Raw genomic sequence first — 12,596 nt, 5'->3', positions numbered from 1 at the left:
GTCACTTCCGCTTCCGCTTTCCGGAGGAAAGAGAAGATACGGGCTCCGCCTCCCATTGAAGCTTCTGGTTGGTTTAGTCAGTGTGGGGGCTGAGCTCGAGCCTCCAATTGGTGAGCGCTAAAGGGGTGAGGCGGGGCGGGCACCGCGGAGACTTCGCTGGGCCGCGAATTCCGCCCGCGCGGTGAGGAATCTGCCTCGTATTCTGCTTGCCGGGGGTTCGAAGTTCCGCTCTAGAGGCACCAGACGCGAGGAAGACGGGTCAGACCCGCTAATCACTAACCCAAAGTCTCCTCAGCGGGGCTTGCGCTGCCGTCACCTTGGCAGCCGCAAGCACGACGGAAAGGACCACAGTTAGCCGCTGAATTCCGGCCGGGACCGCAAGGGGGAAACCTGGAAAGCTGTGGCATTCCCGCGTTTCTCCTGTAGCTCCAGCTTCCCCTCCTCACCCAACAAAGTTCGTAGGCCAGGAGGGCTCCAGAAAGGAATCCTGGACCCAAACGGCAGAAATGGGGAGTATTCCAAGCCTGGCCAGAGGGCGCCGCCACCTCTTCCCCCTCTCACAGGCTCTTTTAAGACGCCCAAGTCCCTCCTCACTCGCCTGCCCAGGCCGTGTCTCCCAGGTTTTTCTCCAGAGGACTGCCGGCTTCCTCCGGACACGCACCCGGGCCAGGTAACGCCACCTACTGGCCATTCCCTTTCTTTAACCGTTCACATGGTCATACAGCCTGCCCGTATCTGAATCAGTACACTGCCAAGGAGTGGTGGTGTTCCAAGAAGCGATTTTGAACGTGCTTTCATTCTGCTCCAGACTTATAAATGCCTGTTAGATCTAGCTGTCGGAACTTCTTATCAGCCACAGTCGTCTTCCCTATAAGCTACTTATTCAGCGTGGGACAACCCTCAGAAATTAGATCAGGGGTCAAGGGGTTGGGCCATGCCTGTACTAGCTCTTCCTTGAAAAATGTAAATAGTGGTTGTTATCACCAGACTGCCAGGCAAGTATCTCTCTGGCCCCTGACCAGCTGCCCCCAGTGCTTATGCCACAAATGTCCAGCTGCTGAGACCTGCCATCTCTAAAAAGATAAAAACAAGCAACCACTGTTAAAAATACATTTATCATTAAAATATATTACACACAGAGGGAATGCATTATATACAGTTGGGAGGATTTGTTGGCCTGGTAAACTCCACTTGTTTCACCAGAACACCAGTTTCTTCAGCATTTTCATTTTCAAGCCACTGTATTGCCCTTGGAGGCTAAGTGGCCAGTTCCAGAGTTGTTGAGCCATATTTATGAGTGGGAAGCGGGGCAGGGTTTGCATATGGGTACACCCATGTCCTCGGACAGAGCACTGAAAGCACCTGGAGAGGCTGTGTGGCCTGTTTATCCAGCAGCTTCCATTTAATTCTTTGTATTTGCATCCTCATTCATCCTTCAGGACTCCAGAGTTTGTTCAAATATCTGATTGTGGGGAGCTCGGCCCAAGCTACAGGGAAGGCACTATATGCCTTGGAAGCAGGTTGAGCACAAGGAGTATGGCTGTTTAAACGTTAAAAAAAAAAATGTTAAAAAACTAAAGTTGAACACTGCATGTCAGTTTTACTGTGGTGGATTTCCCCTCAATGTCTTCACAGCAGGACTGAGTGTGATGGTCATGGTGGACAGGGCGGTCTGGGCTCAAGAAACAGGCAGCTGCCACTCAGGCTTCCCTGTGGGCTCATATCCTCTTAGGGCAGCTCTGGAGCTGAAACAGGTGGGGCTGGTAACTGGCTGTCTCAGGCAGAATAGGAGAGGAGAGAGAGAGGCTCCGGGTGAGTGAGGAACTGGTGAACAAATTCTTGAGCCTTCTTCTTTTCTGCCATTTCAAGCTTTTGGTGACCAGCTGGGTTTCGAAGCAGCAGGCTACCAAATATGCTGGCTGCATGAAAAACACATAAAACACAGAATTCAGCAGAAGTACTACTTACTCTCGTGTTCTAAAGGGTGGGGAGGGCTGCCCCCGTGGCAATAGTTTCTGCTTTAAAATAACTATCTGAGGGTAAACTTTGCCCAGAGCTTGAGGTTTTAGTTCCACTGCAGTGGACTTGGGACCTTCCTCAACCACCCTTCTTGTAATGAGTCAGTTTGCAGACTGCTTTCCACACATCCTTGGCTTACCTAGAATATTATCATCCAAATGATTTTTTGCTGAATTTTTCAGCAATTCTTGCAAAAACGCCATCAAATAGGTGAAGACATTTCTGTGGCACGCAGGAAGGGCAGTAATGACCTGAGAGAGGGAGAATTGATATTTGTCTTTTTGTTCATTCAATCATTTCTCCAGTGGCTGTTATGTTCCAGGAATTGACTGTACACGATCCAGGTACATGAGAAAGACTGTGTGTAGAAAACCCTGATCACTCATCACAGGTGCCAAAAGAGAAGCACAGATCAAGTGCTACGTGAATTTAGAGGTCAAATTTCTAACTGCATGTTCTCAAAAGACAAAAACATCTCAGTTGGGTCTTGAATATAAGTGAAGATTGGACTTGCAGAGGTAAGGACTAGAGCATTTAGGGCAAAAGAAAGTGTAGAAAAAGGCAAGATAAGGAAAACTGTGAGATAAGAAGAGAGAACCCATTGTGAGAAGTCAGTTTTGGTAAGAGCACTACTGTCTGAACAGGCCCTAAGCCTGGAACGGTTGATCAGGCTAGAATTCAAAAAGTACTCTGGCTGTCTGCCTTTCAGAATTGGTGGCAAAGCTTGCACAAAATATATTTCAAAAGAGATTCTGATTCAGAGGAGGTGGGGTAAGACTCGGGAACCTGTATTGTTAGCATATTTTCTAGATTATTCTGCTCCAGCAGGTTACTTATGTGTACGACTAGGTGAGATCATAAACAGTCCCAAATACTGGTTTAAGAAAATCCTTATTTGGCAGTGGAGAGCCTTTCTGACTAATGGGGACCTGATGAGAACTTTTGAACCCCAGATCTAATGGCACTTCGCAAAACCAATTAGCAGAGGCAGAGCATGAATGCAGGGCCCTGAACCAAGGAAAGTGGGACTAGAATGGAAGAAAGAAGGAGAGTGGCAGAGTAAGGGGATAGCACATGGGGGAGGTGAGAAGAGGAGGAGGAAGGAATGACGCCGTTTTCTGGGCTGAGTCAGTGGAATCATGGTAATGCCATTAAGAGGAAAAGGGACATGAGAGGAAGAATGGGTTTGGGAAGGAAAGACTTGGAGTTGAGTTTCTAAGACATTGCATTTGGGGGATGGTAGCCACTTTTTTCCTGTAGGCCCCATGAGACTCAGGGTTACACCATGAACACGGCAATGCTCCACGCTCGCCCTCACCTGTTTACTTGCTGCGAGGTTGCCGGAACACTCCAAGCAGTTGCGGTAGGCGCTGTAACAGATGACAGGCTCTGGCAGGCTCTCCAAGAAGAGCAGCAGGGCTTCGGCCACAGAATGATTGCTAGCAGCTTTGGGCCCATCGTTAAGGAATAGATGACGCTGCTGCCATGGTCACTGTTAGGAAAAGGCCTGGGAGCCAGCACGTGCCAGAGTGCTGCGTGCCCAGTCAGGCTCTCTGCTCAGTGCTCAGATGCTGGACTGACATCGTGAAGGGGCCAAGCTGTTAGCTTAGCTGGGCTCTCCTAAATTCCTGATATATTGGTTGCTTAAGGTTGTAAATGGAGAAGGAAGTGGCGACCCACTCCAGTACTCTTGCCTGGAAAATCCCATGGATGGAGGAGCCTGGTAGGCTGTAGTCCATGGGGTCGCTAAGAGTCGGGCACGACTGAGCGGCTTCACGTTCACTTTTCACTTTCATGCACTGGAGAAGGAAATGGCAACCCACTCCAGTATTCTTGCCTAGAGAATCTCAGGGACAGAGGAGCCTAGTGGGCTGCCATCTATGGGGTCGCACAGAGTCGGACACGACTGAAGCGACTTAGCAGCAGCAGCAAGGTTGTAAAGTCTTCTCTATGCAAACTTTAAATAAGAAAAACATGACAGCTGAGTTCACAGTGTCTGATTTTGAGCCTTAAAATATCACCCTTTCCTTCTGCTCACTTCTCTTACTCATATGCACACACACATATACACACGGGCACACGAACATCTGAAAGGATACAGAGGTTATCAATCATCCCAGTATCTAAACAGTCCCTGATATGATCAAATTCCGACCTCAGGCCTGGCTGCTGAAACAGATCTTCCTGAAAAAAGGAAGAGAGTCACAAAATAATTCTATTCTCAGAAAGTCAGCAATGATTTCCTGACCTAGAAACATGATCACCAGCAGGGTACAGAAAGGGAGAGCATGTTGAGGCTTTTGAATCAACCCAGTAGACAATGTGATGTAGGCTGATGTGGCTAATTCATCTCTCAGGCCTTCCCAGTCATGCTCTCACAACAGGTCTTGAGCATAATAATGTTTCTATTATGAGAGAATTCTCTGGAGTCCAGTGATTAGGATGCTGTGATTCCATTGCAGGGGGTGCAAGTTTGATCCCCGGAGATCTGACCGAAGGGAAAACTATTATTTTTTTAATAAACATTTATTAAAATAGTCGTGTCCGACTCTTTGCGACCCTATGGACTGTAGCCTACCAGGCTTCTCAGTCCATGGGATTTTCCAGGCAAGCGTACTGGAGCTGAAGGGAAAACTTTAAAGTAGCTATGGTTCCTGCAGTGTTAAGAGGGATTAACCAGAAAAAAAAAACAAAAAAAAAAAACAAAGAAGATATATCATTTATAAGATGGAGAAAGTTAAAAAGGTATCTCAGTGCTTTGAGAAAATGAGATTATGGCAATAAAGGTATTTCCATGAATCCTAGGATCCCGTATATTCATTTGTTTTACAAAATGACTCAATGCCCAATAACTGAACAGTAACAATATTATATGTATTGCTCAAAAGTTACACCTGGAAGGAGCTCTGAAGAGAAGGTAGACTAGCACAGTCCTTAAGAAGGTGACATCTAGAGATTCCCTGGGTTTAAATCCCGATCCTGCCCATCTGTCAGCTCTGGGACCCTGGCCAAATTATTTCACCATTTCTGAGCATCTGTCTCCTCATTTGAGAACTACTATGAGAACTAAATCAGGCTGTGCTGCAAAACACTTAGAACAGAGTTTGGGACACTGTAATGCTCAATAAATCTGAGGGGAAAAGCAGAGAGACACTGTGCTAAGAATGTACACTGCTCTGAAGTGGCAGAGCTGCAGTAGATCAGAGTTTCTATGGGTCTCCCTGGGCCCCAGACAAACCAGTCAGTGAAACTGACCAATCTGATGGCAGGAAGCTTGCCCAACCCACTCTGGAAATCAGGCTTCCTGACTCACGGCCTGACGGCACGGGTACCCCTGCCTGTCTGGCTTGTCAACAAGTGAGCCCCTCCCATTCCTAGAAGCTGATGAGAGTTCCTGCAAAGGACAGCAGGCTGACATTCTGAGAAGGTTTCAGATGCCTTTCTACTGGGGGACCCCAGAGGCCCAGGGAGGGAGTATGCTCTGCCCAGAAGGCCCTCCCAGGCTGCTTCCCCTAGGAAGAATCGGGTGCTATATGTCATAGCGGGGCCCCATGGGAGTGTGGCACGTGAACCTGTCAACCTCCACTCCACGGTGGAAGAGCAGCGTTCCACAGGTTCTGCAGGGGAAAGGTGTTTTCTGCCCAAAGTTCTCAGGGCTGATGCTCTTTCTCAAGGCAGCATGGCCTCTGTCAGGTGTGAATACCTCAGCACCACCTACCTGCTGTATGGCATTTCGGTACAGGTAATCAACCAATATCCAGAGCTCCTTGGGGATGTCCATGGGTTTCTCCAATTGGCTCCCATTATCTTCAGTCTGGAGTTGCATCAGAGTCTGAAAAGAAATAAAAAGCATGATCAGAAGGTCCACCAATGGAGCTTTCACCAGGCTGGCTTCAGGAGAACGCAGGATATAGGGACGCAGACCCATGGAAGAAGGGAAGCGTTTTGATATCCCTAAGCAAATGCTCATCAGGCAAAAATGAAATCAGGTGGCATGATCAAGGTATGAAAAGTGACTCCTGAGAATTGGGAGTGGCTTATGGCAAGTAGTTTCAATGAATCAGGTGAAATATGTAGCATCTTAGAAACAAACATCCTGCCTCTAGCACTTTCACCATCAGAACCAGAGAAATGGTGTGGTCTGGTGAAAAAAGAGCACAGACTTAGGAATCCCAAAATCCAAAAGCAAGGTTGAGGTCCAGGGTTAACTCACTACACAGATCCGTGACAAAAATCACTCCCCTTATTAGGCCTCTGTTTTCATCCATAAAATGGAGAGAAGAGAGTTCAGGAGTCCCTAAATTAAAAAATGAAATGGAGGAAAAAGAAAAGCATACCTATTGCCAAAAATCTGTTCCAAACTAGCTCCCCTGTATTAAAATTATCTCCATAGGAACTTTTTATTAATTTTATTGGACTATAGTTGATTAAGATGAGCACCAAAGAATGGATGCTTTTGAACTGTCATGTTGGAGAAGACTCTTGAGAGTCCCTTGGACTGCAAGGAGATCCAACCAGTCCATCCTAAAGGAAATCAACCCTGAATATTCACTGGAAGGACTGATGCTAAAGCTGAAGTTCCAATACTTTGGCCACCTGATGCAAAGAACTGATCCATTAGAAAAGACCCTGATGCTGGGAAAGATTGAAGGCAGGAGAAGGGTACGACAGAGGAAAAGATGGTTGAATTGCATCACCAACTTGATGGGCATGAGTTTGAGCAAGCTCCGGGAGTTGGTGACGGACAGGGAAGCCTGGTGTGCTACAGTCCATGGGATTGCAAAGAGTCAGACACGACTGAGTGACTGAACTGAAATGATAGTTGATTTACAATTTTGTGTTTGTTTCAGGTATACAGTAAAATGATTCAGTTATACATATACATATATTTATTCTTTTTCAGGTTCTTTTCTCATACAGGTTATCACAGAATATTGAGCAGACTTCCCTGTGCTATATAGTAGGTCCTTGTTGGTTATCTATCTTATATATAGAAGTATGTATATGTTAATCCCAAGCTCTTGATTTCTCTGTCCCCACACTTCCCCTTTGGTAACCATAACTTTGTGTTCAATATCTGTAAGTCTGCATATGAATCTTTTTAGATCTCAGAAAATTATTTTAGGATAATACACCAAGTGATGATTAAAACAGGGAATTCCCTGGTGGTCCAGTGGCTGGGACTCCGAGCTCTCAATGTCGAGGGCCCAGGTTCAGTCCTTGGTTGGGGAACTAGGGTCCCACAGGCTACGCAGCGCAGCCAACAAAATAAACAAAACAAAACAAAAAAAAGTGATGACTAAAACAGGAAAAGAAATAACTATTGTGGGGCAGGGACATGCATTATCTTGGTATCTGTGGCTGAATTTCTTTAATAATATTATGAAGGATCAAAAAACACAGCAAAACATTTCACAGTTTTTCCATCAAGAGGTAGTCTTGCCCTGTCCCTAAAATCTGGACTGACCTCACAACTTGTTCTGATCAATAAAATGTGGCAGAAATGGTACCATGTGAGTTTAGAGGCTAGGCCACTAGGGGCCTTACAGTTTCTGTGTTCAAACTCTTGCCACTACTGAGGGAAGCTCAGACCAACCTACTGAATGACAAGAGCCCACAGTGAGGGAGAGGCCCAGTGAGCAGCCAACACCAAGAAAGTAAGGGAGGGGCTTCCCCGGTGGCTCAGTGGTAAATCTACCTGCTGATGCAGGAGACACAGCTTCCAGCCTTGGTCCATGAGGATCCCACATGCCATGGAGCAACGGAGGCCATGTGCCACAACCAATGAGCCTGCAAACGGCAATCACTGAGCCCACATGCCGCAGCTACTGAAGCCTGCACACCCTAGAGCCCAAGCACCGCAACTAGAGAGTAGGCCCCGCTCACGACTAGAGAGAAGCCCTTGCAGCAACCAAGACCCAGAACAGCCAAAAATAAACAAAGAAAAATTATTTTAGAAAGAGAGGAAGGCTTCCTTGAACCCTCTGGCCAGCACAGCTGCCACTGACAAAAATGAGCCTGGGCGAGACCAGCAAAAGAGCCACAATGGAAACTCACATGAGAAGCAATAACTTGCTGTTGTTTCAAACCACAAAAAACTGTCAGGATGTCCGATACACAGCAGTACACATCTGACAGCATAGGCAAACACCATGGAGGCTAGAGAACCCTCAGGTCCCTGGGAAGGCAGGCATGAGAGCCTCTCACTTGACTGGCTTGGCTGCTACATCCTTCTAGATGTTTTCTTGTGGCAAGTAACTCACCAGCTCTCTAATGGTTTCTAGTGGCAAGTCCAAAATCGGCTCCTTCATGTAGCACAACGTGTGAATGGGCGATCCGAAGCAGCTTGGTATGTAGTTCCCAGACACAGATAAGAAGTAATCTTTTCCCCTTTCCAAGTGCAAAACCAGAATGTCCTCGATTTTGTCTTCACCCGAGTTGAGCTTTGTAGCTGTGGTCTTATTTACAAATAGCTCTAATTCAATCTCAATGGCAGAATCTAAAAAAAAAAAAAAAGTAAAAAGAAATGCTGGTTGGCAGGAGGCCAAGAGGAAAGGGGGCGAGAAGACGGGCTGGCAGAGGGTCGGGCATACAGAGTTAGGGGAAGGAAATAAGAGGTATCAGCCAACCAGCAAGAATCTACATGCTCAGCACTCAAGAGACTCCTCTGGAGGAGGGCTTGGCGACTCACTCCAGTATCTTGCCTGGAGAAACTCATGGACAGAAAAGCCTGGCGGGCGACAGTCCATAGCGTCACAAGAGTTGGACACGATTGAAGAGACTGAGCATGCACATACGCACACTCAAGAGACACGTGAACAAGGAGTTTATGGTCCAAAGGGGAATTGAAAACAGTAAACAAAAACACGAATAGGTAATTGCTATTAAATTCACGTTCTAGGTAGCACTGCTCAAGCTAGGTTCTACTTCCCTGGTGGCTCAGATGATAAAGCGTCTGCCTACAATGTGAGACCGGGGTTTGATCCCTGGGTCGGGAGGATCCTCTGGAGAAGGAAATGGCAACCCACTCCAGTATTCTTGCCTGGAAAATCCCATGGACAGAGAAGCCTCGTAGGCTACACTCCATAGGGTCGCACAGAGTCGGACATGACTGAGTGATTTCACTTCACTTCACGCTCAAGCTGCTGCTGCTGCTGCTAAGTCGCTTCAGTCGTGTCCGACTCCGTGCGACCCCATAGACGGCAGCCCACTAAGCTCCTCCGTCCCTGGGATTCTCTAGGCAAGATTACTGGAATGGGTTGCCATTTCCTTCTCCAAAGCGTGAAAGTGAAGTCACTCAGTCGTGCCCGACTCTTAGCGACCCCATTGACTGCAGCCCACCAGGCTTCTCCGTCCATGGGATTTTCCAGGCAAGAGTACTGGAGTGGGGTGCCATTGCCTTCTCAGACGCTCAAGCTAGAAACAATTAATAAGAAGGTGTGGATCCAGTAGAAAATATAACATGTTATTAGACTGTGAACTGTCCACTTGCTTTTGTTCACTCACTAAATTGTATCTGACTCTTGGCGACCCCGTGGACTGCAGCATGCCAGGCTCCTCTGTCCTCCACTATCTCCCAGAGTTTGCTCAAATTCATGTCCATTGAGTTGGTGATGCTATCTAACCATCTCATCCTCTGCCATCCCCTTCTTCTTTTGCTTTCAATCTTTCCCATCATCAGGGTCTTTTCCAAGGAATCAGCTCTTCACATCAGGTGGCCAAAGTACTGGAGCTTCAGCTTCAGCATCAGTCCTTCCAATGAATATTTAAGAGTTGCTTTCTTTTAGGATTGACTGTTTTGATCTCCTCATTGTCCAAAGGACTCTCAAGAGTCTTCTCCAGCATCACAATTTGAAAGCATCAATTTTTCAGCGCTCAGCCTTCTTTACGGTCCAGCTCTCTCATCTGTATATGACATGTGAACTGACCACAAAACAAGCTAACCCCTTTGCTTCACAGCGTAACACAGTGCCAAGGAGAAGCTGGGAGAGAGATACGGGTGGTCAGGCCGGACATAATTTCTGGATGACCACCCTATTATCTTCGCCACAAGAGCAGACAATTAGGAATTGACTATAGTGAGACAGAAAGTGAAAGGGTTCTTGTTACAGCCACACCTGCTTCACAGAACTGTGTTTTCTGTGTGAAATTATAGAGCATCCACATGACTGAGAATACTTTTGACAGTGAACTCAGGCCCTTTACTATTTTACATCTTATCTATGGATGGATCTCCATCTTGAGAGTCCCTTGGACTGCAAGGAGATCCAACCAGTCCATCCTAAAGGAAATCAGTCCTGAATATTCATTGGAAAGACTGATGCTGAAGCTGGAACTCCAATACTCTGGCCACCTGATGTGAAGAACTGACTCACTGGAAAAGACCCTGATGCTGGGAAAGATTGAAGGCAGGAGGAGAAGGGGACAACAGAGGATGAGATGGTTAGATGGCATCACGGACTCAATGGACATGAGTTTGAATAAACTCCAGGACTTGGTGATGGACAGGTAGGCCTGGCATGCTGCAGTCCATGGGGTCACAAACAGTCAGACACAACTGAGCAACTGAACTGAACTGAACATCCACAGGGCTTTGAAAAAGCTTCAAGCAAACAACAAAACATTCAGAAACAAAAAGTTTATTCTAGGAGAATGGGCAAAAGACAGGGTAGGGTGTTCCCCAAACCAGCCACCAGGAAGCCAGGGACAGAGGCCTTACCTGGCAGGAGGAACCCTCGGCTGGGGCTGGCTCGAAGCCACTGCTTACAGTAGAACTCTTCGTTAGGCTTGCTGATGAACTCAAACTGACATGGCACCTGTCCATTCCGAATGGTGAAGGACTCTACCTGCAGGTGCATGTACTTCACGTTCTGGAAGCAGAACTGGGGACAAGCCCGGGACCAGTCAGACCAGGGCCCTCTCCTCGGCAACCTGCCCAACCACCCCAACTGGGTGATCCTTGCCCTTCCTGGGAAGAAAACGAAGGACCATCTCTTTCAAATCATACTTTTAAGTATTTACCTGGGAGACCACAGCTGCTCCTACTAAAGACCAGTTGTTAGTGTTTAACTCAGAAATCCTAAACTCAAAAAAAAAACAAAAAATTCCCTAACAGAATCCAAGTTTAAATCTCCTATACCCAAAGACCATACCCAAAATATCCTTCACACATTCCACTCCCAAATGTGAAACTGAAGCTCCTCCTTCCCTGCAGCTGGACATCTAGGACATTAAAAATACCCTCACCATAAATCCTCATTTAATTGACTTTTTACTGTCAATTCTGAATGATCTATACTGTGGCACTTCTCTGAAAAATCTTTAGCCCTAAATTGACTTCTCCCAATGCCTGTTACTTTTCCATACTGCCTTCCCTCTCATCAACTCATAGGTACCCCACATTTTGGACTCAATCTCAAAGCAAAGCATCAGTAGGAAGACAAACCCAGGGCAAGAATGCACACAGCTATACTAAGATCAAGTGAAACATATTTTGGATCCTCTGTGACTTATTTAACTCATGGAGGGCCCATGCTGCTGCTGCTGCTAAGTCGCTTCAGTCGTGTCCAACTCTGTGCAACCCCATAGACGGCAGCTCTCAGGCTCCCCTGTCCCTGGGATTCTCCAGGCAAGGACACTGGAGTGGGTTGCCATTTCCTCCTCCAATGCATGAAAGTGAAAAGTGAAAGTGAAGTCGCTCAGTCGTCTCCGACTCTAGCGACCCCATGTACTGCAGCCTACCATGCTCCTCCATCCATGGGATTTTCTAGGCAAAAGTACTGGAGTGGGGTGCCATTGCCTTCTCCGATGGAGGGCCCATGGATGGGTAAAATACAGGAGTCACAAAAGGTTGCAGGCTTTTGGTTTAAAAGATCAAGAGGTGAACCAAATCTAAACCAACACCCCCTCTCCTGTCAGCTGGCATCATCAGCCTCAGTTTGTCTAGAAGCAGCCGATCAAGGAAGACTATAGAGTCCAGGAGTCTGACAGGTGCCCCTTTGAGTTCTGAGACCTAGCAGATGAGATTTATGTTCTACAAAGAGAAGAGCCAGATGCGTTATCACATCCTTTCTACCTCTCGCTTGGAGAGGGACACGGAAGGGATATTGGCATTTTCCATCTTATCCAGGGAGCGAACAATCTCCTCCAGAGTTTTCCGATACAGCTCTTCATTGATGACCCTCACCTGGAAGGGAAACAACAGAGACTTAGTGCCTTGGCTTCACCCACTTTCTCTTTTTCAGGGTCCCCAGTCTCCAGGATCTAATGCCTAATAGTCTGAGGTGGAGCTGATGTAGTAATAACAGAATAAAGTACACAGTAAATGTAACGTGTGTGAATCATCCCCAAACCACCCCCAACTCTTCCCTATGCATGGAAAAATTGTCTTCCATGAAACCGGTCCCTGGTGCCAAAAAGGCTGGAGACGGCTGCTTTTAGAGGACATTCACAGCCTTGGGAAATAGCAGTTGATCACAACGCAGAAAGTGAATACTAAACAGATTTAATTAATGAACAAAGAAGCCAATTAACAGTAGACGTAGAAGGGTCCCCCAGAGGCAAAGCCTCTCATAAAA

General features: G+C 46.9%; 1 protein-coding gene across 1 annotated transcript in view; it reads right to left on the bottom strand.

The window, feature by feature from the left end:
• Positions 1–1,096: 1,096 nt before the first annotated feature.
• Positions 1,097–12,596, bottom strand: part of INPP5B (inositol polyphosphate-5-phosphatase, 75kDa) — a 55,968-nt gene continuing 44,468 nt past the window's right edge. Inside the window, exons 16-23 of the mRNA XM_010862767.1 lie at positions 12,095–12,205; positions 10,739–10,901; positions 8,283–8,518; positions 5,738–5,851; positions 4,119–4,203; positions 3,338–3,465; positions 2,159–2,270; positions 1,097–1,919 (exon numbers count right to left, since the gene is read on the bottom strand). Of these exons, the coding sequence (XP_010861069.1) occupies positions 1,777–1,919; positions 2,159–2,270; positions 3,338–3,465; positions 4,119–4,203; positions 5,738–5,851; positions 8,283–8,518; positions 10,739–10,901; positions 12,095–12,205 (1,092 nt within the window). The 3' untranslated portion in view covers positions 1,097–1,776. The remainder of the gene's footprint in view (positions 1,920–2,158; positions 2,271–3,337; positions 3,466–4,118; positions 4,204–5,737; positions 5,852–8,282; positions 8,519–10,738; positions 10,902–12,094; positions 12,206–12,596) is intronic.

This window comes from Bison bison, unplaced genomic scaffold (assembly GCF_000754665.1).
Source record: "Bison bison bison isolate TAMUID 2011002044 unplaced genomic scaffold, Bison_UMD1.0 scf7180017864484, whole genome shotgun sequence".
Classification (NCBI taxonomy): Eukaryota; Metazoa; Chordata; class Mammalia; order Artiodactyla; family Bovidae; genus Bison; species Bison bison.
This window is presented reverse-complemented; position numbering and strand designations above follow the sequence as displayed.